General features: G+C 42.1%; 1 protein-coding gene across 4 annotated transcripts in view; it reads left to right on the top strand.

Moving 5' to 3' along the window:
- The window catches only part of acsl1a (acyl-CoA synthetase long chain family member 1a), a 29,180-nt gene continuing 4,683 nt past the window's right edge, over positions 1–24,497 (top strand). Inside the window, exons 1-11 of one of the 4 annotated variants that reach the window (XM_015943756.3) lie at positions 1–105; positions 17,131–17,337; positions 17,486–17,603; positions 17,679–17,743; positions 17,818–17,919; positions 19,838–19,937; positions 20,018–20,193; positions 20,386–20,418; positions 20,556–20,607; positions 20,683–20,756; positions 24,300–24,377. In XM_015943756.3, coding sequence (XP_015799242.1) covers positions 17,143–17,337; positions 17,486–17,603; positions 17,679–17,743; positions 17,818–17,919; positions 19,838–19,937; positions 20,018–20,193; positions 20,386–20,418; positions 20,556–20,607; positions 20,683–20,756; positions 24,300–24,377 — 993 coding nt within the window. In that variant the 5' untranslated portion in view covers positions 1–105; positions 17,131–17,142. Of the gene's footprint in view, positions 106–9,473; positions 9,614–11,544; positions 11,684–17,130; positions 17,338–17,485; positions 17,604–17,678; positions 17,744–17,817; positions 17,920–19,837; positions 19,938–20,017; positions 20,194–20,385; positions 20,419–20,555; positions 20,608–20,682; positions 20,757–24,164; positions 24,243–24,299; positions 24,378–24,497 lie in introns of those variants that run through there. The other 3 variants (XM_054744839.2, XM_015943757.3, XM_054744838.2) reach the window with 3 other exon arrangements.

The following is a 24,497-nucleotide window of genomic DNA, read 5'->3' as shown; positions in this document are numbered from 1 at the left end:
GTAAAACCGCCTCCTATTGGCTGAGAGCTACCACAGAGAAACCGCCACCGCTGCTGTTGTTGCCTCTTTCTGAAGATTCACGTTAAAGTCTGCAGCTTCTCACAGGTTAGTTCGACAGTAGCCGCCTTAAACCCAAAGTATCCACACCCGTGTGTGAGGGGAGAGGAATACCGGATGTCTACGGGACTTAGAGCGGGATGTGAGGCTTTAAACGGCTGTGTTCTTGTCAGGAAGATAAAGACGCGAGCCACGTTTCGCATTTTGCATCTTCGCTTCCGTTTGCCTCGCGGCGGTTTCTGTGAGATTATTCAGCGGTTGAACGGCAGAACGTTGATAGTTTATGTTTGAGAAACTTGTGTGTGAGAGGGAGAAAGGAAAACATGGACACGTAGCAGAGATGAATAGATACGGTGTCCGGTGGTACTTTTTGTCCAAACTTTTCGCCTTTTTTTCCCTTTTTTTGCACATCCCACCGTCAGTTAATGTTCAGCTTGCATATCTGTTCAGCAGTTGGTTGATTAAATAAGATTAAGAGGAGTGTGTCAGCGCTACAATGTGACTACTATCTTCTGATTCATGTACTGGCATTCCGCCACATCTTTGATGGTGTGTGTGTGTGTGTGCGCGCGCGCGCGCGCGTAAACCATGCTCTTTCTTATAACACACGAGGAAGTCAAAGCTGCGGACTTCACCCCATCATGTTAATCCATCCGTCATTCTCTCCCTTTTAAAAACAAAAGGTGTTTTCCCCCTCGGTTTCTTCTCATTTTTGCTATTTTGATAAGATGACGTCATTGTGATATTGTGACGCGTTCAAGTTTAGACTTTCAATCGACCGCTCTCTAATTCCAGCATCGTTACTGTAGTGTCATAACCTTCCTCTTTGCAAAAATGGAGCGAGCGTGACCAAACGATTGTTTTCATCATGGATGAAGTGTTTTATGCTAAGCAACAGTTGCTAAGCAACCGGAGGAGATTCAAAGACAGGGCTGCTGGGAGGCATACCACTCTGGCTCAGCCCCAAATCTTACATTTAATGTCTTGAAGGATTTCAGTGTGCAGGTTTCCTGAGATATGCTGTCATCACACCATGCTGCTGCTGCAGGAACCTAAGTGCAGGTGTGGGTGAAGCTGCTGGTCCCCTTCTGATAAAAGGAAATCCAAAATTGGCCACTGACTTGCCTAAAGCTCCAGTTTTGTCTCATCTGTCTAAAACAAACTCTCTCAGAATGGCTTTTGTCTTGTCAAAATGCATCTAGGTTCATCCCAGCTTTATAAAAGCTGTGTTCTTGTCAGTCGACTTTTGATTGGTGAGATCTGACTCAAATGCAGCTTGACTGTGGACGTCATTGCTAATTTCTTTGGTTAGTATCTGTATGGTCAACCTCATCAATTTGTCATCAGTATTTATCTTGCATCCTCATCCAGGGAGGCTGCATAAAGTCTTGTGCACCTCAAACCTCTGATTAAAATGCCCATCGAATCAGAGGAACATCAAGCTCCTTGCAGATGTTTTTCTTATCTTTGCCTTTTATGTACTGGTAACTATCTTTCTGATCACCTGGGAATGCTCTGTCATTATTGTTTTGATGGTCCGTTTTTAACATGGCACTCACCCTGATACCAAACCGCACCGTGACTATTTCACACCCTTTAAAGAGGCAGACTGTCTGAACACACTTTAACACACCCTGTGGCACATGTTTTAACATTTTCTCATGGTATCATCATTTTTGTCCAGTTCAGTTTCATCAATTTGTTTTTCAAAATGATTTGGTTAAACTACCATTTAAAAGCAGGCTAAACTGAGCATATTGTGCTGTTAATGGCTTTTTAAAGCAGATTCGTCTTAAACATCCTGGGTGGTGGTAATGTTTTACCTACTCTGTTGTGAAACCTAGCAGCACACATAACACAGAACTAGACCACACCCTGCAACTCCAAGCAGCTCTCACTCAATAATCCATGGCGACATAAAGGTAGAGGCATTACATCGTAGGCTAGTGCAGACCCACTTTATGATGATTCAGTGTGTCTCAGAGAAAAAGGTTACAAGGTATTTTTTTAATCTTTTATTTCATTCAAAATGTATAAAATAAACACAAATACAGCATACACTAACCTATTGAAAAAAAACATTTGAATGAAAAGGAGCAGATAGAAGAGAAAATCTTATAATTTCTGCCCCTTTTTACAAAATAAAATTATCCGTCAAACAAACCCAATATAACCTCAGTCACTTTCTAATATTTTCATGTCTAATCTTTGACATTATAATTCACCTTTTCATAATTACTACATACATTAGATTTTATACATTTTTTAAATATAGCAAGTGAAGTTGATTCTTTAAATTCCTTGTTAATGGCGTTCCACAATCTTACACCATTTACAGAAATGTTACCTTCCCTCACTTTGGTTCTGAATCTAGGTTTCTCAAAGACATCAGTTCCTTTTAACGTGTACCCACTTACTCTCTTATGAAACGTTTTCTGAATATTAGTTGGTAGATTACTCGTATTCGCTCTGTACATTATTTGCAATATTTTCCACTCTACCAAGTCAGGAAATTTCAGTATTTTGTATCTAATGAATAATTGATTCGTGTGATCTCTATAGTTACTGTTATGAATAATTCTCAATGCTCTTTTTTTTTTTTTTTTTTTTTTTTTTTTGCAAAATGAACAATGGTTGTGTAAAAGTTTTGCAAGTGGCTCCCCAAATTTCTAAACAATAAAATAAATATGGTTCAATCAGTGAGTGGTACAATGTTAGTAACCCCGACCAATTTAGTAGAAATTTGACTCTATATAATACACCTATGCTTTGGCGATTTTCCCCTTTATATGACCTACATGTGATTTCCACGTGAGACTTATTGAACATGACTCCAAGAAATTTGGTTTCTTTTACCCTTTGAATTTCCATTCATCTATCATTAAAGATGCATCACAGCTCCTTCTGTTATTAAACAGTATAAAGTTTGTTTTGTTTAAAGGATTAGGAATTTAAAGGAAGGTGAGTGCAGCAGATTAAATATCAGCTCATGCATCTCGCTGTGAGCTTCTACTAATCAGTGCTGACGAGTTAAAATCCTATTCTCTTCTGCAGATGTGTTTGGTGTTGGAGTAAATGCTGATTAAATATTTCTTCATGAACCCAGTCATTACTTGACATGAATCACTGTCTGAGGTGCATATGGTCAGAATGCGACCTTCTCTGCTCCCTTTTGTCTTTCCGCAAATAGAGAAACAATCTGGATAAATGATACTTTCTACTAGGGCTGGCTGAGATGGAAACTATTTCTATCACAATATTATTGTTCGTATCGGTCGTCGAATTCAATATATATCACAATTAGGGATGTGTATTGGTGAAATTTTGGCGATACGATAAGGATCACCATACAGGGGAGACGATACAACATATCACGATATATTGCGATACATTCAGTCGGGCGATATTAGCAATTTTTTTAGACTGAATTTTTTGTAGGAATTTTCAATAAACAGTTCAAACTAGGGCTGGGCGATGTAACCTAAAATCAGTATCACGATATATTGAGAATTTCACATTGATAACGATAAATGGGCAATAACTACAAGTATGCACAGAAACAAAAGCTGTCCACTAGATGGGGCTGTCACATGTATTACTTGAGTCACATTTTTACGTGACTCAAGGTGGTACAGCTTCTTAAAGGGATGTGAACGTTACAACCTACACATCTTTTCATTTCTTTATTATCATATTTATTGACATGGGAAAAATGATCACGACAAGAGTCAGAAATTTCGATAACAATACATTTTCGATTTATTGCCCAGCCCTGGTCCAAACTGATAAGTAACATTTTAACGCGAGGTATCTGAACCACAACAGAGGGATTTATATTTCAATGGTGGAAACAAAACACATTGCTCACTGCTGCCAACTAGTGGTCTGCGTTTGAATTGCACCAAAGGAAAAGAAAATACACAAATATTTGCATGTAAATTATTCCCAAAATTTGATACGTGGATTTTGAATAATATAAAATCACAGGATAAAATATCACAATATTTTACCATATCAATATTTTCGATATGTAGCTTTTCAATATCGATACAATATCACAGGATAAAATATCACGATATATTGCTATATCGATATTTTCTTACATCCCTAGTCACGATGTAAAACAAATCTCTGGTAGGCTGGCAAGCCATCATAAACAAGCAAATATATATTCTAGCCATGACCCATTGAAACAATCTAGCTGTGGGGCAGAATCTACAGTTGTCTTTCAAAATGTCTCCTTACACTATTGGACCATGCTACAACCAATCAGCGCAACGATAACATGGCGTATTGCAATATCAGTCAATGTGGCAGCCAGTCCACCATACACTTTAAAGAAGAAAGAGAAGCAAAGACATGTTTATATGAAATTAAAAAAACTTACGCCCCCTCCCAGAGTCTTACTCCACCCACATTCCCACCACAAGGAGGCGTTGCCTGGCAAATCAAGAGTGGCAGGTCAGCAAAACTTATATAACTGTTTTGGATAAATAATTATTTTACACCAAAATCCTCAAGTATCACAATAGAACAGAACAATAAACGGAGATATCCTTCTGTTGATGTTGAGTGAATGAAACAGGCAATAGGTTCATTTCCACTTCCGTAACTTTAGGGTAAATTCTTCCCAACATGCACATGTCTCCACTTTACCTGGCCGTCCGAACGGTCGTTTTCAGGAACTTTCTGAGTACCTGTTCAGGGGTAGGTACTCAGAATGGCCCGTTGGAGCTTTCGGTTAACTCGCTCTGATTGGTTGTAACTCAGCAGGAAGTGGCTTCAGCAGACGCCGTTCAAAACAACCGGCAGTAGTAAAATTAGAAGAGTTGCTTGTAAAGTAGAATGGAAGAAAAATAATATAAGCACAGATCACTTTAAATTGTCGTTATTAAACTCGCGACACAGGAAACATGGTGGAATTCCCTCACAACAACTTATTTAGTTTAGTGGTATTCCCCGTTAGTCAGGTCCTGTTAAGTGGCGCAGCTACGACGCTAACTAGCCAAAATACGTCCACACCACTCAACTATTCAGTCTCTTATTGTCAATGATGCCATTAGCTGTTTCTTCCATATGTCCTTACCCTTTCAGTGTGCACATTTTTTACATGTCCAGCTATGCCCTGTTATCTGCAGAAAGAGGCTAAAACGACACAAACATTAGCCATTCACAGCGTGTCGGTCCGGCTGCCATGTGGCTCTTTCTCAGCCACCGATTGGTTGAAGTTCTGTCGACCCATTCTCACAAGTCTATCAAGGCAAAAGTATTTCAAAATTAATATTTTTATTGCCGAGCCCTGCTTTCTACTATATCACTACAGTTTTCAACTCATGTGGGCAAAAGTTGCTGTAGAACAGCTCAGTCATCATTCAATTTTGACAGAGGTGTGACCAAGTCACTGCTTTGCCACAAGTCGCAAGTCTTTCCGGTCAAGTCCAAATCAAAGACAACCAAGTCCAAGTCGAATCCAAAGTCAGTGATCTGGAAGTCCAAGTCAAGTCCAAGTCCTTAACTTTGAATTTTCAAGTCATCTGTCCAACTTCAATTTAATGACAATGATAATAAATAAATTCCAGAAATAAAGCATCTTAAAGCTTCATTTGTTTGCTCAAACAAGCAGAAAGTGCCACTGAACTTGACTATAAACAAAGTGCTGCTGCATTTAGCAGTAAATCAAACCCAGAACGAAGAATGATTTATGATTTTTGTCTATGTCGTGCCACTTTTGTGCTAAAATATCAAATATGCTCATGTCATCAAGTCTACAGATGCAAGTTGATTCAAGTCGCAAGTCATTGGCATTCAAGTCCGAGTGAAGTTGTGTCTTTATAGATTTTATCAAGTCAAGTCAGAAGTCATTAAAATAATGACTCGAGTCTGACTCGAGTCACATGACTCGAGTCTGACTCGAGTCATGTGACTCGAGTCCACACCTCTGGATTTTGAGTTAAACCCATGTTGAGACTTTTGTGAAAGTTAACGTTGTCAGTTTAATTTGAGTTTTAAGACGTATAACTGAAAAATCATAACATTACAAACTTTAAACCGAGATAATTTAGGATAAAAATAACCAAGCGCAAGTAAGTTAGTCTAAAGTGACGCCATCAGACATTCAGTCTGTGGGAACTTCTTGTGCACGCGTGATCCACGGTCCCATTGTTGAGACAATGACTCAACTCTGGGAAATGACAGCTGCACTAGCATTTCTGTTTTTGAGTATTTATCTTATCCAAGTGGGAAGCGACTGCACATGCATGACTAACATCTGGCAAGGATAGTCATTTTAAAGCCGGATGTTATGTTGTGCTTTATGCTCAGTATTTAAAAATGTTGTATCCTGCTAGGTGCAGGCTAAAAAACATATCAGTCCTCAATAAACTGCTTTTAAATGTTTTGACCAACTTCTCCATGACTATGACTTACGGTGAGTTGTGGTTGTCGCGGCAGCTTCTCCATTTTATTTTTAAACTGTTGTTGCAGACAAACGAGAAAATGAGTTTTTTAGAGTGAAACGTCACGTTTCTTTGAAAGAAAACAGACTAAAGCCTGTTAGAGGAGCTACAGTAGTTGTCTGTTTTGTAGCCTTATACCTGACTGCCTTAGTGAATCGGCACATCCAGACCTAGTAACGGTATTTAAAAGTCTTTCTGAAGTAGTTTTTGGCTGGAGCAAGGTGCAGATCCGAGATGGGTAACTTCCTGTCTCAGAAATGTGTGGAATGCTGGTTTGAATGTTTCTCTCGTTGCTGTTCAGACCAGTGCAGTTAACAGACGGTAAAGTGGTCATCCAGATGCAATCACGTTTTTTCCCCCTACAGCACAGGAGCGCTAAGCAAGAAGCAGGAATTTGGTGTAGTTCACTAGGCTACAGGAGCGCCCTAATTATAGGAAACAGAGACAGGGTTCGTGTCTCAGTGACTTTGTCATTTCTGAATACCAGTATGACTCTTTGTGTCTGTTGTGGGAAGGCTAGCAGGCAAAAGAAACAAGTTTACAAAACAATCAGCTCGTGTGACCTTTAAAGCAGGGATCAGGACTTTAAAACGTCATCCCAACAAACGCTTACGGAAGTCTCCAAACACCCCAGCAGAATTTAAAAGACTCAAGTGAGACCATCAACATTCAAATTATCACGGTTCTGCTCAAATAATTTTAATGGCGCTTTTAGTTATGTGATTAAAAAAGAAAGAAAAACAGACTTTGTACCTCCAATGTTCTTTGGCCTAACACCAATCACGTCCCATTTAAGTGCTTAATATGAAGCGGCTCAAACTAGTCGTTAGCTCATCATTCTAGCCAGATTTTACTAGTTTTAAAAGATGTGAACTATCCCTTTAAGGCCAGATTTTATCTGCTAGTGTTGTTGTTGTTAGTGGTTTGAAGGAGCTGCTGCCGTTAAACCGGCGCGCTCCATGCATGAGGCAGTTCTCTCACTCATGAGTTGTTCTAAAATAAAATGTTTTATTTTATTTTAATTACCTTAAAAGACTCAAAGTCTCTTTTTACACTTTATATTTATTTAATCAGGATCGTTGTCAAGTCGACGCCAGAAACAATGAAACACAACTTGAATATCAGATGAACAACAAGGCTTTATTCAACCGGCATTCATACAAGTTATCAATCATGAACGAAACATTTCTCTTACCGTTGCTTATGGGTGGAGAGCTGAACACCCCAGTTAGAAAACGTAATCCATGAACCTCGTCAGGTAGAATCCTTCAAGCAGCTCTAACCCCCCTGAGCCCTGCTCTGCTCCTTATACATTCCCTGATGTGCGTGCAAAGCTGCACACCTCTACCATGATTACCTTGATTACATCCACATGATAAGTGTGATTGACAAACAGTAGTGATCAATAACTTATATAAAGCAATTATACAACAGATGACAAGTTCATTTTTATTACATGAGTAAATGAGACCAATTCAGCGAGCGATCTGTGTAGGTCGACATCTTGCGGCACCGCCATTGCTGCGGTGATGTGTCATTATTCAAGCTGATCCTCTGTGACAGCATGATGAATACCTGGATTGATTATGTCAGTAGCCTACAGTAAGGTATATTAAACTAATACCAACATTCATCTATGAGTTCATTATTTCAGTGATAAGCAGGGAAGATTAATGGGGAGATAACAGACTGTACCGTTAAACAGCAAATTAGCAATCTAACAGTGACATTTAGTTATTATGGACACTGGACAGGCCATGTGACACAAGTTTGTGGTTTGGTTTAAATATTTAAGAATATTTAATGGAACGACTGGCGTCCGATGACCAGAAAAACATCAGCTACAGGTCTCTGATCAAGGGTCAAAATGACTTGAGCTCAGGAGGAGTGGGGCAGATTTTACACGACCAGGTTGTTGTGACTGCATGTCTCAAACCGGACATCTTTATCAATACGTTCTTTGTTCTGACTGCGACAATCACAGTAAGGATGAGCCAATATAAGTGACCAACTTGAATCTGTCAGCAGATTCAAGTCGGCCCTGAAAACACACTTTTTCAGTGTTGCCTTCCCTCCGTGACACTTAACATGAAAATCCAGCACCGGGTTTATTTTTCTTAATTTAGTTTTTATGATTCAGTAGCTCACTTTTAACACCTCGCACCATCTTGTAGCTTTTTTGGTTTTATTTGTGCCATTTCAAATGGTTTTTATCATTCGTCGCATTATTTTTATGCTTGATAGTGCTGTTAACTGTTCTCTTATTCTGTTGTTTTTAGTAGGAATTTTTATTCTTGATTATTTATGCTATGTTTTTATGTATTTTACCTGATTTTCATGCTTTCATTGTGTTTTGCTAATATGTTCGAGCATTTGACTCTTTTATGTGCAGCACTTTGGTTAGCTGCCATGCGATTATGAAATGGTGCTTTATAGATAAATGGGTACGGTATGGGTTATCTGTGTTTCAGTTTGATCTTTTTTGTATCAGAATGTGTAAATACGCATCAGCTGAGGTTAGCTGAAGGCTGGTTGGCCCAGCGTTGTGGTCCCAGCTGACATTGTTGACATAATAAACAAAGATGTTGCTCAAGATAAATACTAAATGTCAACAGTTGACCTTGTAAAGGTGTCAAACTGGCCTAAACCGACCGACTCCTTCCTTCAGCTTCATGCTTCCTTCACAGACGAAGGTTTTCCTCATCTCATTTAAATCCAATTTAAAGTATCTGAACACCATCTAATCCAGCATTTCAGATTACACAGCATCAGATTATTCAGTTCTCTGTTTTCGACCTCCACCGTGAGGGCAGCGTGCCCTCGTGGTGAGTGTGTGACCTTTGCTCTACTTTACAAATCCCACCCTCCTCCTCCATGAATTTCTCTGCTGTGTGGCCATGTGACCAAGAGTGTGTGATTTCACGAGTGGGGTCAGAGTCTGCTCTCTTTAGCACAGTGGTTGTCTTGTGCAAGGTCAGGATTCCTGAAACCAGCAGGAGGATGAACACGAGTCAGGAAGACGGCAGAAGAGCGGGAAGGACGTCACACTGAGGCTTCATGAGCTTCAGCAGCCATCCAGCAGTCTGGGACCTGCTGCTCGGGTCAGCTGCTCGGACACACTCAGAAAAAAACAAAGTTTACCTGCACACATCTTTGCAAACAAGCCAGACTGGTTTACTATGTGCTGGAGCTGTAGATGTACATAAAGAGTTAACAAACAGGAGTAAACGGACTCAGTTATATCAAGTATGCACCCAGGGATGTTTAAACGACTGTTGATGCATCAGAGAGCTACAGTAGATCCACCGGTGTCTCTACTTCTCTCTAAAGTGGATGGTTTTAAGATTTTAACGGCTTAGATTGAAACGTTGCTGTGTGTTGCAATGTGGCTGACACTCTGAGGAAGTGTCTGACTGGGTTTCGGACTGAGTTAGTGTCTTCCTCTTCAGAATGCTAAATCAGAAGGAAAACCTGACGAGACAGCGAGGATGTGAAGGAGCTCTGGATTTACATAAGTCAAGCTGCAAGGATTTCTCTTCTGATGGGATGACTCTTCTTTTCTAATGCTGTGACATGTTTGATTCTCGGTGCAGCAGGATCATAACTGTGTGTCCTTTTGCTGGAGCGGGCTGCCAGTTTGTCTTCTCGCTCTGTTCTGTGTCAGATGACCCCACTACCCTCCCCCACCTTTTTTTTTCCTTTCTCCAGAGTCTTGTGCTGGGTGTGGGGTGACTCGTGAACCTGCTCTGCCATTGGCTTGTCATCCTCCCAGGCCAAGTATGGAGTGTGGAGGTGGTACTGGGTGGGGTCGTAGGAGTACCTTTTACCTCTAATGACTGTCAGCCCGGCTCTGAAGGCACTCGTACGCTGCCTCCGGGTCTGAAATACCAGGTTCATGTTTCAGCTTCGACTCCGTTTATCTGAAGAAAATGTGAATAAAAACCCAAAAGGTGAATCAAATATCATCACATTTGTCCATTAGACGGGTTTTCAAGTTCTCAAATAACAGAATCTGTGCTCATTTCCTTGAGCATCGTTTTAGCCGGGGACATGTCCCCACCAGTATGAATAGTTGACAATCCTCCCCTGACCTTTAGGGTGCTTTCACCCCCAATAAGGCAGAAACATGCCTTTGTAAGTGTAATACGTGGATCACTGACACCCCACCTAATGTCATTTGTGAAATTATGATTATGATGACCGCTAAGGATGTCACCGAGGAAGTCTGCCTTACACTGTCGAAGAAGAACATCCTGCCCACCAAACCGATAGAGCGCTGTGATTGGACCGGTACCAGACTGTCCGCGGCAGCCGAGGTTCCAAAGGAGTAGGCCGTGTCATCACTTTACGTCCGCAACATGGCAGTCTAGGTTCTTGGCTAATAGTTGACCTTTTCTGTTAGAAAGTTCTTCAGGTGAGAAGTGAATGTCCTGAACCCATAGAGTCACCTCGACCTGGGTGGCTACACCTTCACCTGCTCTTTATTACGTAGAAATAGATTCTTTTATTTCTAAATCTCTACAAACTGACATTCACACTTTTTTCTGCAATAAGAAACATTAACTTATTACCACGGCTTTTATTCGTCAAAGATAAAAAAATACGGTAAAGATAGAAGCCCGATTAACGAAAAAGAAGCAGTCACTTCTGGATTAAGAAGTTTCAGTTCCTCCCCAGACTTGATTGCGTGTTGTTCAGGTGAGACTGACAGATCAGAGGAGAATATAAAGTCAGTATATCCCAGGTCAATAAAAAACAAGTCGCCTCGGCTGTCTGGACGCTCAGCAGCATGAGAATCGCACACGCGGTGTTCAGATAAGCGATAAGATGTTGTTTGTGAACTCTTAAATAAACATCTGCTTAGAACATCATTGATCTTGTTTCAAAGCAACCGGTGATTCGAACGTGGCTGCTCTGATAACAAGTAAAGAGATCATTCATTTGATTTATGCATGTCACTGTGACTAGAGACGTGTAGCACAGCGTCTCGCGCGTTTGTTTCTGTTTGAGAAGGGGCGTGTCTGCTATTCATAGTTGTGAGAACTTCAGAGGTCTATTAGAGGTCAGCGTGAGTCCTACTGCCGCACCGTCAGCCCTAAAGCATATCTGCACCTCTCCCGTTTGGAGACCGGCTCGACCCCTCCAAGTCTTCAGTTTCACGCTCTAAAACTGTGAGTAAAGTCGGGAACATTTCATCAACAATCTCTGATAGAAAATGGTTTTAGCTGCATTTAAATTTGGCCTTGAGCTGACTTAGAAGACACGTGATTGGCTGATTTTCTATCCCATAAGGGAGCATGCTTGCCTGTTTATATTTAGTTTAATTTTTTTGATTTCCTCTAAAACATGGACAGAAACTAAAGATTTAACGTGTCATTTATAATGTTAGCCATTGAAAAACTTAATTTAAGAGGAAATCCCCTTTTGCAGGTTTTTTCTTTTATTAATTTGTTAATTTTGGGCGAGACCTTCTAAAGCACTTTGTCCCAGTTGGCAGCAGTCCTGTCTGTCATGGGTTAATAATAGAAGTAGGTGAGAAGTCAATTGTTTCTGTGGCTGTTGGTTTACTTTTGATCCAGAGGTCAGATGAGTTGACCTGAATGACCTGTTGGACTGATAACAAATAATCAGAACATAGAACAGACGAGACGTGTTTGTGGAGTACATCACTGATCAGTCTGCATCTATTAAAAGACGCCATCTTTTAGAAAATGGCCGATAGTGACGATAATAGCAGGAGCAGGTCTGAACTGGAGTCTCAGCAGCGGTCTAATTCTGCCCGATTGTCATATTAACATTTCTGCAGAGCAGCGCCGCACACCCGAGTTTTAAAAACGACCTTTCAGCTTTATGACCTCGTCTCTTAAAAATCCAGAGCAGAAAGCTGTTTTTTTTTTCTCTTCACAAACAAATTGTTCAGCATCTGGTGTCGTTTCTGTGATTCAAACATGCGTGTGGAGTCGGATTTCCCTTCTGTGCACAGCTGCTGAATAGGAAACACCTTCTCTTTTGTGTGTGTGTGTGCGCGCGTGTGTGTGTGTGCGTGTGCGTGTGTGTGTGTGTGTGTGTGTGTGCATGTGTGTGTGTGTGTGTGTGTGTGTGTGTGTGACACTTAAAGGAGCAAACAAAGATGGTCGAATGAGAACCTTTCAACAACACACCTCCCAACTTTATGAGCATATATAAGGGAGGATCACTAGGAATAACAAACACTCCCAGAACATGTGTGTTTCTAACTTATTTACCTGTTTTCATACGTATTTCCATGTTGTTAAAGTGGTAATTATACCTACCATTGTTTGTTCTAGCATTTGCTCTTTTGTGTAAATTGTATTCGGACTCAGCATCATTTCTCTTAGTTTTTTGAGATTTGAAGTAAAACGGAATAACCGACAGGCTAAAAGTATTTTTCTCTTCATTTAAAGAGCTAAAAATCAACATTTTACAATAATCAGCCTTTTAACATTATTTGACTGTTAAATTCTTCAGTTTACTTTAACTCCCTGTGACATTTTTTTGAATGCAGGATAAGAAAGATTTGGATAATAAAGAAACACTTTGATCATCCAGATTTTAGAAAATGCACCAAAAAATTGTCTGGTAATCGTCTGATGTTCAGCGTGACAGGTGATCAACAAACCAAACGCCAAAAGGAAAACAATAACTGATTTTCTTTTGGGATGGGGGTTGTGAATGCACCAGAATCGAGCCTTTCAACATTTAAAAAAGATATTAAATCAATTAAACAATGGTTTATCGAAGCGTTTAAGTCAAGTTACTGATTGCTAAAACTCATATTAAAGGGTTTTGTGGTTGAATATTTACTTGGACTGGAATTGTGGGTCTGTTCTGAACCTCTGGACCTATTAAGGATTAATCTCGTGTTTTGTGTTACTACATCAACGTAGTGGGAGTTATTGTGCTTTTAACGAAGGAAATCAAAGCTTAACCCTCCCATTGTCTATTGGTGACCCCGCGAGGAACGTTGACCAATGAGCAGGGTTGATGGTTTATCCCTTGAGGTCCACGTGGCAGGGGCGAGGTGGTGCTCACTCCTCACCCCTGCCACGTGGACCTCAAGGGATAAACCATCAATCCTGCTCATTGGTCAACTTTCCTCGCGGGGTCACCCATAAAACAGTGGGAGGGTTAAAGGAAAAAAATACAGATTTCTTCTAATCTGGGAAACTTGTTAAAGCATGTTAGAAAACTTCTTATGAAAACAGCCTTTACCTAAAATCCCTCCTCGTCAATGCCCCCCCCCCCCCTTTCTGAAATTGTACATATTGTTCCTGCTTAGTTTTAAAAATTAGCTAAGTGCAGCCCTAGATAATGAAAAACAGATGGCACAATAAGTCACCGGGTCAGTTACTGAACCAAAACTTAAGTCAAAGTCCAGAAGCAGTAAAAAAAAAAAAACTCACTGCTTTTATAGGAATTTATGCGGGAGCACTCAATGTACTCCACTTAAAAAACAACAATACACCTGAGATTATGTATAGTGTAATATAGTGTAGTATAGTATAGTATAGTATAGTTAGGCCTGGGACGATAAATTTTGCTGGACGATATATTGTCCAACAAGTTATTGACAATCCAATAATATTGTCAACGTTATCAAGACCAAAAGAACCACTTGTGTAACGTTAATATGTAATAATAATAATAATGTGAGTACACCCTTTAAAATGCAACATTTAAACCTTTAACATTGGAATGTCCAGAACCAGAACTTCTGAATAAATAAATAAAAATAAAAAAGTACTTTCACTCTCTGTTAGAACAAATACTGTTGCACCAATAACAATAAAATAGACCCTGTCTCTCCAAAACAATAAATGCAATGGCCTATCCAGTGTCAACAACTGAAACTGCACTTCGATAATGATAATAAATAATAATAGAGTTGTACATTTCTTAACCTCGATATATTCAGGCTGGAAAAAGCGATTTGAGTTCATTTTCATCCATCGTACGATTAACTGATTTATTATCATCCCAGCCCTAAGTAAAGTAAAGCATAGTATAGTACAGTACGCACTGTGTATATTAAAGTTTAAGACTGTCTGGTACAAACATTGAACGGGCTTGTTGGAGGTACCGAGAAAACTCCATTCATGTCCAAAATCAAGATTCTCATTTATTATCATTCTAAATCGATTCTGTTTGAAAGGCTTTATGTAAACTGCCATATTTCTGAGCGTCCCTAAACGCATCATCGCTGGAGCCCGGCGCTAGCCCCAGCTGCTCCTCTCTGTGCGCTCCTACGCTGAAGTCTGCAGAAATACACCAGTGACTTTCCCTTTCTAATTATCCTGTGTGCGTTATGAGTCAGGAAGTGATTTCCACGATGTTTTATCATGTTTAAATGATGCTATCCTGTTTAGTTTGAGTGTTGTTTCATGCTGACTGCACCGTGCATAACTGACATAATTACTAGTGCCTGTTAGTCTTTGTGTTCAGTGTTAGCGTTTATATGAATGCGTGCTGTTGTTATAAAACCTGTGTGTTAGTTTAGGATGTTTCACATATACTGACACATTGTATTCTCTTTTACCCCGCTTCTTCAGACCACACACACACACATTCTAGTCTACACTGTAGTTGACACTCTTGGTTACTAAGAGTATTGATGATGAATTGATTTTTATCAAGATTCTGAATCGTATCGTCACCCCGAGAATCAGAATCAAATAGAATCGTGAGTTGTTGTAAGATTCACACACCAAATGCTCATCTTGTTGAGAAAGATTTACAGTAGAAAGGATATGTCCTTGAACATGGAAGAAAAAGCACCTTTTAGTGTTGCAGAGTAGCATCTAGGCGCAGCCGTGGTGTGGAGTGTGTCGAGTTTGGTGGCAGGAGAATCTCGTCTCTGCTTTTTGCGGATGATGTGGTCCTCCTAGCTTCATCCAGCTCTGACCTTCAGCTCTTGCTGGGTAGGTTCGCGGCCGAATGTGAAGCGGCTGGGATGAGGATCAGCACCTCCAAATCTGAGACCATGGTTCTCGACCGGAAAAGGGTGGCTTGCCAATTCCGGGTCGGGAGAGAGGTCCTACCTCAAGTGGAGGAGTTTAAGTATCTCGGGGTCTTGTTCACAAGTGAGGGTAGGAGGGATCGGGAGATCGACAGGCGGATTGGTTCGGCGTCTGCAGTGATGCGGACGCTGAGCCGATCTGTCGTGGTGAAGAGGGAGCTGAGCCAGAAAGCCAGGCTCTCGATTTACCGGTCGATCTACGTCCCAATCCTCACCTATGGTCATGAGCTTTGGGTAATGACCGAAAGAACGAGATCGCGGATACAAGCGGCCGAAATGAGTTTCCTCCGTAGGGCGGCCGGGCTCAGCCTTAGAGATAGGGCGAGGAGCTCGGACATTCGGGAGGGACTCGGAGTAGAACCGCTGCTCCTCCGGATCGAAAGGAGTCAGTTGAGGTGGTTTGGGCATCTGGCCAGGATGCTTCCTGGACGCCTCCTCGGGGAGGTGTTTCGGGCATGTCCTGCCGGCAGGAGGCCCCCGGGTCGACCCAGGACACGTTGGAGAGGTTACATCTCCAATCTGGTCCGGGAACGCCTTGAGGTCCTGCCGGAGGAGCTGGTGGAGGTGGCCGGGGAGAGGACGGTCTGGAGCTCCCTAGTTGGGATGCTGCCCCCGCGACCCGGACCCGGATAAGCGGAGGAAGACGACGACGACTAGTAGCATCTGAGCTAGCCAGGCTTCTGAAGCTCTTTAAGCAGACAAGGCTGAAGGGAAATGATGACGAACCAAACAAGTTTCATACCAGCTGTTTGGAGGGAACCATGAACTCCTCCGTTTACCAAAGTATTCTAGAGTCAAATGTTGGTCCATCTGTCCAACAGCTGAAGCTCGATCTAAATGTATTCATGCAGCAGCACAACGATCCTGAACGCAGCCGCAGATCTACCATCACATCCAGATCCTGCTGTGGGTCAGTCAGTGCATACCAGCTTCACACTGATAGAGATGATGTGGTGGGATGTTTGATGGGCAGAAACAACAAAACATCCACAAACATTCAAATAACAAAAAAACAGAACAAAATCAGAAACCAGTGTTGTTGCTGCTGAAACGTCTCCACAAGCTGATGAATCACAGAAGTTTGAAACAGAAAGTTTTATTAGACTGGTGTTAGGGCTGCACGATATTAGGAAATTCTGTGTTGTGGTTAACACGATGATGATGATGATGATGATGATGATGATGATATGACTTGGAATAAATAAATACTTAAATGTGCTGTTGGTCTTTCATCTCTGTGTATGTGTACACGTTAAGCTGCCATAACTCAGATGTGTGTTTGTTTGCTAGCCATCTAAATGAAGTGCTGTCTGCCTAGGGGGCGGGCATCTAACCTGTAAGAACTTACCTGATTGGCCAATTGCGTGAAGGGTTCTATTTGACTGGTCACAAACGTCATGCTTCCATTTGATTGGCAAAGTGTGTTATATGTAGCAGACATTTGAGCTGACCATTTATTGCATTTTTTTCTGTTCTTTGTGATGTGGACATTGTATTGTGCAGCCCTAATTGGTGTGTTAATGCCTGAAGTGGAGCTGAGATCAGACGAGGTTTCTTTTCTGTGTTTTTGCTCATTCTCAGTGCTGAACAGCCATGCAGGCTCAGGAAGTCCTGAGGCATCTGCGAATTCCCGAGCTGGAAGATTTACGACAGTATGTTCGAGGATTCCCAACAAACACCCTGATGGGAATGGGCGCTTTTGCTGCCATCACCACATACTGGTTTGCCACCCGACCGAAAGCCCTCAAACCACCATGTGATCTTGGTCTTCAGTCTTTGGAAATACCAGTGAGTGTCAAATCCTCCTGTTCCCTTTTACTTCAGTTATCTTTTGACTCGGAAAGTATGTCCTCTGCTGGAGCTTTAATCACCGCTGATTAAGTGTTCCGGTGTGAAAGAGCTCCTCTCATCGTCACTTTGTTTTGTTTCCTCCTAGGGCGGAGAACTTGCTAGAAGATCAGTTCTGAACAACGGCGACAGTGAGTTCTTGACCCATTATTATGATGACGCACGCACGATGTACCAGATGTTCCAGCGAGGTCTCCGAGTGTCAAGTGAGTGTCTGAGTTCAGCAGGAAGATGCCTGAAGGTGGTACGACAAAAAATGTAAACGTTAACATTTTTGGTAGATAACGGACCTTGTCTCGGGTCGAGGAAACCAAACCAGCCTTACGAGTGGTTGACCTATGGAGAGGTGTGGACTACTTTTGCAAATGCACAACTTTTTAAGGTGGAAGGAAGCTTTTTAAATGGTGTGTCTGTGCACAGGTGGTGGACAGAGCAGAGAACATTGGATCAGCACTCCTTCACAAAGGACACCACCACACAGGCGACAAATTTGTTGGCATCTTTTCACAAAACAGACCAGAGGTACATTTTAGTAGTTTTATTTGAACCTTTTAACTATTGCGCCACACTAATTATTTAAAACCTGAAAATAAAAAATAAGTAACATTGGAGTGAGCAAATATAATTTCCAGTAATGTTTATGTCAATATGAATAAACAACCAGAGAATTTAGCAGGAGTCACACTGTCGCCTAACATTTACGGACACACGCATCTTGACTTACGAAGGCTGTTGTTGTTTTGGCGTCCAGGAAACCGCAGAGAACATCTCAACTAGTAGAAGCTAACCGTTAGCATTAGCGACTCCACCACACAGCAGAAGCTCCTCCAGGCTTGTGTTATTTGTGGAGATAAAACATCAATGTTGCAAAGCAACGGTGGTAGAGTCGCGTTGCTGTTAACCAATCAGAGACGAGATGTCCAAATATCAGGAATTAAGACTAGCAATGGGTACAGAATTCGGTACTTTTTAAGGTACCGACTGAGTTCCATAGTACCGACTGAGCACCGATTCACGTCATTTAAAACCGTGCCTCGTTTCCGTACCCGTCCTTCATAATGAGAACTTGCCTAGACAGCTGCGCGTGCGCAAGAGCGTTATGTCGTCGGTCGCTGCGAGCCAGTTGTAAACAGAGCAGCATGGTAGAAAGAACGCACGCTAACGCTTGGGTCCACTTCACTAAATGTGATGGGTGATCACTGGGTGATGATGAAACCAGTGACAACGATTTAAGTGAGACATCCTCATCTTAATCTGCTCCGGTAGGTAAATAAAATGTTTAAGATAACGTTAGCTTGATATGTTAGCTTCTGTTCCGCTAATGGTGCGTTCGCTTTCTCCTCGGAACTCCGAAGTTCTGACTGGAAGAACATGAACGCGCTCTAAAGTTTGGCTTCACTTTACTAAATGCGACGGGTTAATGGGTGAAGATGAAACCAGCGACAACGATCTAAGTGTGAGGCATCATCGTTTTAATCTGCTCCAGCAGCTAAATAAACTGTTTAAGATAACGTTAGCTTGATATGTTAGATTCCATTGCCACCATTGTTATCATCTAATGGTGCGTTCGCTTTCTCCCCGGAAATTCTAACTTCCCAGTAGGAAAAATCAAATGAAAAAAGACGGCAAAAGGAATGAAGATACACAGTAAATTTAGTTCACAGTAAAGATGTTTGCTTCAGTTTAATTATCAACTTATAAAACTACAAGGACGATGTTAAAATACAAACAGTTGTATGTTATTTATCGTGATATTTATCAAATATGGTTATATATTGAGAAAAATATATATTTAATTATAAAAGAGAATTAAAATATTAAACACTCAAAAGTATCGAAAATTGGTACCGTTAAGTACCGGTATCGATTCCTAGGTACCGGGAATTAGTACTGAATCGATTCAAATGTCAAAGGTACCCATCCCTAAATAAGACTCCGAATCCTGCCGTGTTCACCTGAACTCTGATCTGGCTCACTACTAATTCCTGAAACAGGCGCATCGGAGATTTTCTTCCCCCGAGTATGAATTACAAGTCATTCATTCCTAGTAGGAACCAATGCAAATGTATTGAACACATAAGTTAATCACAACTTTTATGCCCACATTTCCTGGTTTTAAGATCAGTGGGTTCTGGCTCAGAGGCACTTGTAAGCTGGCTGTGTGCCAAAGTATCCTTAGGCAAGATGCTCAATCCCAAAGTTGCCCCCGGGCGTGATACAAATTGATATTGAGATGTACGTTTTCGTGCATATCGCCCAGCTGTAAGCGATGTGAGATTTACAGACTAAATGGTTCAGTTTGGTAAAAATAACTAAATGTGTGCCATCTGGCTGCCGCATGAATAGGTAAAAGTAACAGAGTGTTTTACTGGTTTATCTTTTTCTGACATTGTCAAAACTCTGGTTTATATAAACAGAAATGTACCTGTTGTTGTTGCAGTGGTCCATTGCAGAGCTAGCCTGTTACACGTACTCCTTAATGGTCGTCCCTCTATACGACACGCTGGGCACCGAGGCCATCGGCTACATTATTGACAGAGGTACGGAAAACAAATTTCCACCTTTAAAGCTCTGATCCTTGAACAGTACGTGGTTAAAACTGCTGCCGTCTGTGTTTCAGCCTCCATATCAACAGTGATCTGCGACGTTCCTGAAAAAGCTCGAATGATTCTGGACTGCATCAGTGGAAGAGGGAAAACGGTGAAGACCATCGTCCTCATGGAGGCTGTTGACCGTGACCTGGTGACCCGAGGAAAGGAGTGCGGCGTTGAGATTCTGAGTTTAAAGGAGTTTGAGGTGAGAGGAACTAACAGCTTGATTTTATTATTTGTGTTCAGCTTTGAAAAGAGTTCTGTGTGCTTTTAGAGCGAATTCACAACCATTTAGATGTGTGCTGTTCAGGTTAGAAATGAAAGTTAGACCCTAATGTTCCTTTTGTGAACATTATCGGCGTGCTGATGTGGTAAAACATTTTATTTTCTCTTCCAGGCCACAGGTAAAGCCAATCATCAGGGGCCAGTGGTGAGTAGAACCGGTTTCTTCAGAAGAACGATGCTAGTTAACCAACGTTGGGATTCCTCATAGGAGAAAGGTTGTTTATAAATGAGTCAATAAAACCTTTTATGATTAATTATCATATGATCTGTGGTGTTTTACAGCCTCCCAAACCAGAGGATCTCGCAATTATCTGCTTCACATCTGGAACCACAGGTGAGCTCTCACCAACTGTAATATTTGTGCATATTTATTCTTTTTTATTTATTCAGGTCTGTTTTATTTAATCAGGAAACCCCAAAGGTGCAATGCTGACTCACGGAAACATTATCTCCAACACTGCAGCGTTCCTTCAAGTGACGGCGGTAAATATGCATATGTCATCATCATCAGTCGTGAGCTGGAGAGAAAACCTGGCATCAGATCAATGAACTTTAACATTTTTAAAGTTTTATATGACCTGTTCTGCAGCTGCCACCTTTTACGTTGTCATGGAAGTTTCAACTTTATTCTTTTAACACAAATTCAAAGGATTTAAAGTTTTGTTTTAACCAGTTACTCACAATAAGATTAATGAGGAAATGAACTGAAACCTACAAATTAGTGAGCGTGATCTGTAGGGTTGGGCATCGAGCATCGATTGGAACCGGTTCCAACTGTTCATTTTTCCCGGAATCGCTCAACGTTTTTTATTTCGATTCCTAGAATGCCGACTGGAAGAGAAATCTGCGGCCGATCTCCGTGAAAGATAAACCTGATCTGCAAATTGTGATCAACGCTTTTCAGAGCTGGTCACACCTGCTGTGTGTGAGCAGTACCCCCACCCCACCCGGCGCGCAGCGGCCAAATATAAACAGACGCGTCTGCCGAACTTTTACTCCGTGATGTAAACTTTAACTCCTGCAGCGTAGAGGAAACGTGTTAAATACGTCAACACGGTGGATTTAATAGAAGCTTTAAAGAACAAACTCGGGACGGTGTGAGGAGAGTTTGTCTCACTGCAGAAATAAAAACACACACGGAGCGCCAGCAGTCAGATGCAGCCGCTCACCAACACTCACGTGTGTGTGTGTGTGTGTGTGTGTGTGTGTGTGTGTGCGTGTGCGTGTGCGTGTGCGTGTGCGCGTGCGTGCGTGTGTGTGTGTGTGTGAGCGAGCATCAGAAGGCTGAACAATAACCTGTAGAATAATTAAAGTCATCATGCTAGAGCAGCTTCTCTGTGGTGGACCACACCAGCTTCTGCCACAATAAATAATAATAATAATAATAATAAATCACACACGAAGTTGTGAACATTTTAATTTCCTTTCTGAACTATTTCTGTTGCTTTTTAATGTTTAAAATCTGTTAGCTTGTTACCGACAGCAGCTACGTTTAAGTTTCTGTTGTGACTGAAGCTGCTGCAGCATGGAGGTGTAGTTCTCCGTCATCCTGGACATGACCATCCTGAGAGTTTTAGCTGAAAACAGCTGCACGTTTCTGGATATGTTGGAGACATTTAGCCTCTCATCCCAGAGGCTTCTTCCAGACTTTGGTTGTGGTCAGAAACAAACACACTGGTCGTGCTGCAAGTCTTTTTCTTTTTGTCTCCAAAACACGTTTTTGTCTAAATGAAGGTGATGTTGTTGTTCATAGAGTAAAAATTCATGTTGAAGTTAAGATTATTTCATCAAGTAGGACCTGTGGTTAGCTGGCTCGTGTAAACACGTCATGTCTTCAAAGAATCGGAATCGGGAATCGATAGGAACCGGAATCAAAACGAGGAATTGGAATCGGAATCGTTCAAAACCAAACAATGCCCAACCCTAGTGACCGGGCACTTTCATGCTTTAGTTTAGAATAATAACAGGAAAGGACACTAGCCGGTTGGGAGACAGTGTCGGTGTGATTTTTGATCTGGAAGCTTAAAGCAGCAATCCAGGTTTTTACCCTTTCAGGAATTCTGTAAGATTTTATAACCAGTCTGTAAAAGTGATAGTCTTAGCCTGTACTGTGATACAATGTAGACAATATGCTATTTTTTATTTTGCTAAGCTCGTCCCCTAGAGCCCCATGCAGTTTGACTTGAGCTCAACTCGGCATTAGCCAATAGCATTAGCCATCTCGCCTACGTACAGATGCCAGTCACAGAGTGTGCGCACGTTTGCAGAAGTGCCTAGACAGATACAGAGTTGGCGACATTTTTATGTGGACAAGTAAATCTTTAAAATACGAATGAAACGGCACAACATGAGAATAATTATAAAACTGTGTTTTAGCTCGGTTGCCCAGCTAGAGGTGCGCTTTCAGGCGTTGCTTCCAGTTGTAATCACGGAAGTAGGGAGAGAAACTTAAGATGCAGAAGATTTTTTCTGCCTCTAGATGGTGCCTCGTCTCGTCTCGTCTCGTCTTCCTCCGCTTATCCGGGTCCGGGTCGCGGGGGCAGCATCCCAACTAGGGAGCTCCAGGCCGTCCTCTCCCCGGCCTTCTCCACCAGCTCCTCCGGCAGGACCCCAAGGCGTTCCCGGACCAGATTGGAGATGTAACCTCTCCAACGTGTCCTGGGTCGACCCGGGGGCCTTCTGCCGGCAGGACATGCCCGAAACACCTCCCCGGGGAGGCGTCCAGGAGGCATCCTGACCAGATGCCCAAACCACCTCAACTGGCTCCTTTCGATCCGGAGGAGCAGCGGTTCTACTCCGAGTCCCTCCCGAATGTCCGAGCTCCTCACCCTATCTCTAAGGCTGAGCCCGGCCACCCTCCGGAGGAAACTCATTTCGGCCGCTTGTATCCGCGATCTCGTTCTTTCGGTCATTACCCAAAGCTCATGACCATAGGTGAGGATTGGGACGTAGATCGACCGGTAAATCGAGAGCTAGATGGTGCCTTCTGAGAAAAAAACCTCAGTATTTCTGCTCTAAAGGGAGACTTTGCAACTGTTTCATATTTTTAAATCGTTTTCTTGAGCCAGTATGTGCTAAAGTGACCCTTTAAAGTCCCATTAGTCATCACACGCTGGTGAAATTCATCTCTGCATTTGACTCATCCCCGTAGGGCTGCAGCTGTGGCTGCGCTCGGGAACTTTACAGGGTTAATGAAATGTCACCCAGCCCCTATCGCCTCCTGTGGCCAAAATATTCCACTTGTAAATTTAGAGTTGCCAGTTCGCTCTATTGGGACATAAAAAAATTTGAGCTGACATACCGGCGGTACCTAGCGCTGCACTCTGCATCCAGCATGTTTTCATACAATGTTAATTTAGTGATGAATCACTCCTGTAGACACTAATGAGGGCTGGGGAGACATTTCAGTTGTTAGATCAAGGTGTTAAAAAGACGAACGTACAGTTTGCTTTCTGTTCTACAAACAGACACTAGGGGGTGCTAAAAGCAAGCCAAAACTACCTGGTCTCCCTTTAACCTGCTCCAGACTGGGTTTGGTTTTCGTAGTAGCACACCCAGGTAAGATGTTAAGCAGATTCTGAAGTTACCTCATTAACACACTAATCCTGTTTAATTAAACTGGCCACCCTCACAGTTTCATGGCTCTACAGCGTTCTCATCAGAGATCAAATCCCGGTCGGGTCATACCAAAGACTTTAAAAATGGGACCCAATGCCTCAGCTTTAAAGGGGTTGGGTTGGGGGTTAAACCACCAAATAGTTCTCAAACGCAGCCACAGCTGCAGCTCACGGCGATGGGTCCGATGTGGAGGTGAATTTCGCCAGTGTGTGATGACTAACTGGGACTGTGATAAACCTGTCCTCTGAATTCTTGTCCTGTGAACGAGTCCAGGGTATGTTGAATCCCGGCAGGAAAGATGTTCTCATCTCCTTCCTCCCGCTGGCCCACATGTTTGAGAGGGTGGTGGAGGTACGGTAGCCGAGTGTTTGACCCGTGCACGTGTTTTGTTTCTGTGTGTCCCTGCAGGTGCACTGCATGCTGAACGTCCATGACGTTCATGTGTCCTATCTTCCCCTCGCTCACATGTTTGAAAGAGTTGTGCAGGTATGTGTTGAACTTATTGTCAATGAGATCAAAAAAGACAGTTTATAAAATAACTTTCATATCTGCATGTCATAGTTCCCCTCTAAGCTTTTGCTCGGCTACATAGCTGAGGGCTGTAGA

Source organism: Nothobranchius furzeri, chromosome 6, assembly GCF_043380555.1.
Source record: "Nothobranchius furzeri strain GRZ-AD chromosome 6, NfurGRZ-RIMD1, whole genome shotgun sequence".
NCBI classification, from domain to species: domain Eukaryota; kingdom Metazoa; phylum Chordata; class Actinopteri; order Cyprinodontiformes; family Nothobranchiidae; genus Nothobranchius; species Nothobranchius furzeri.
Note: the sequence above shows the minus strand (reverse complement) of the source record. Positions and strands in the feature narration are given on the sequence as shown.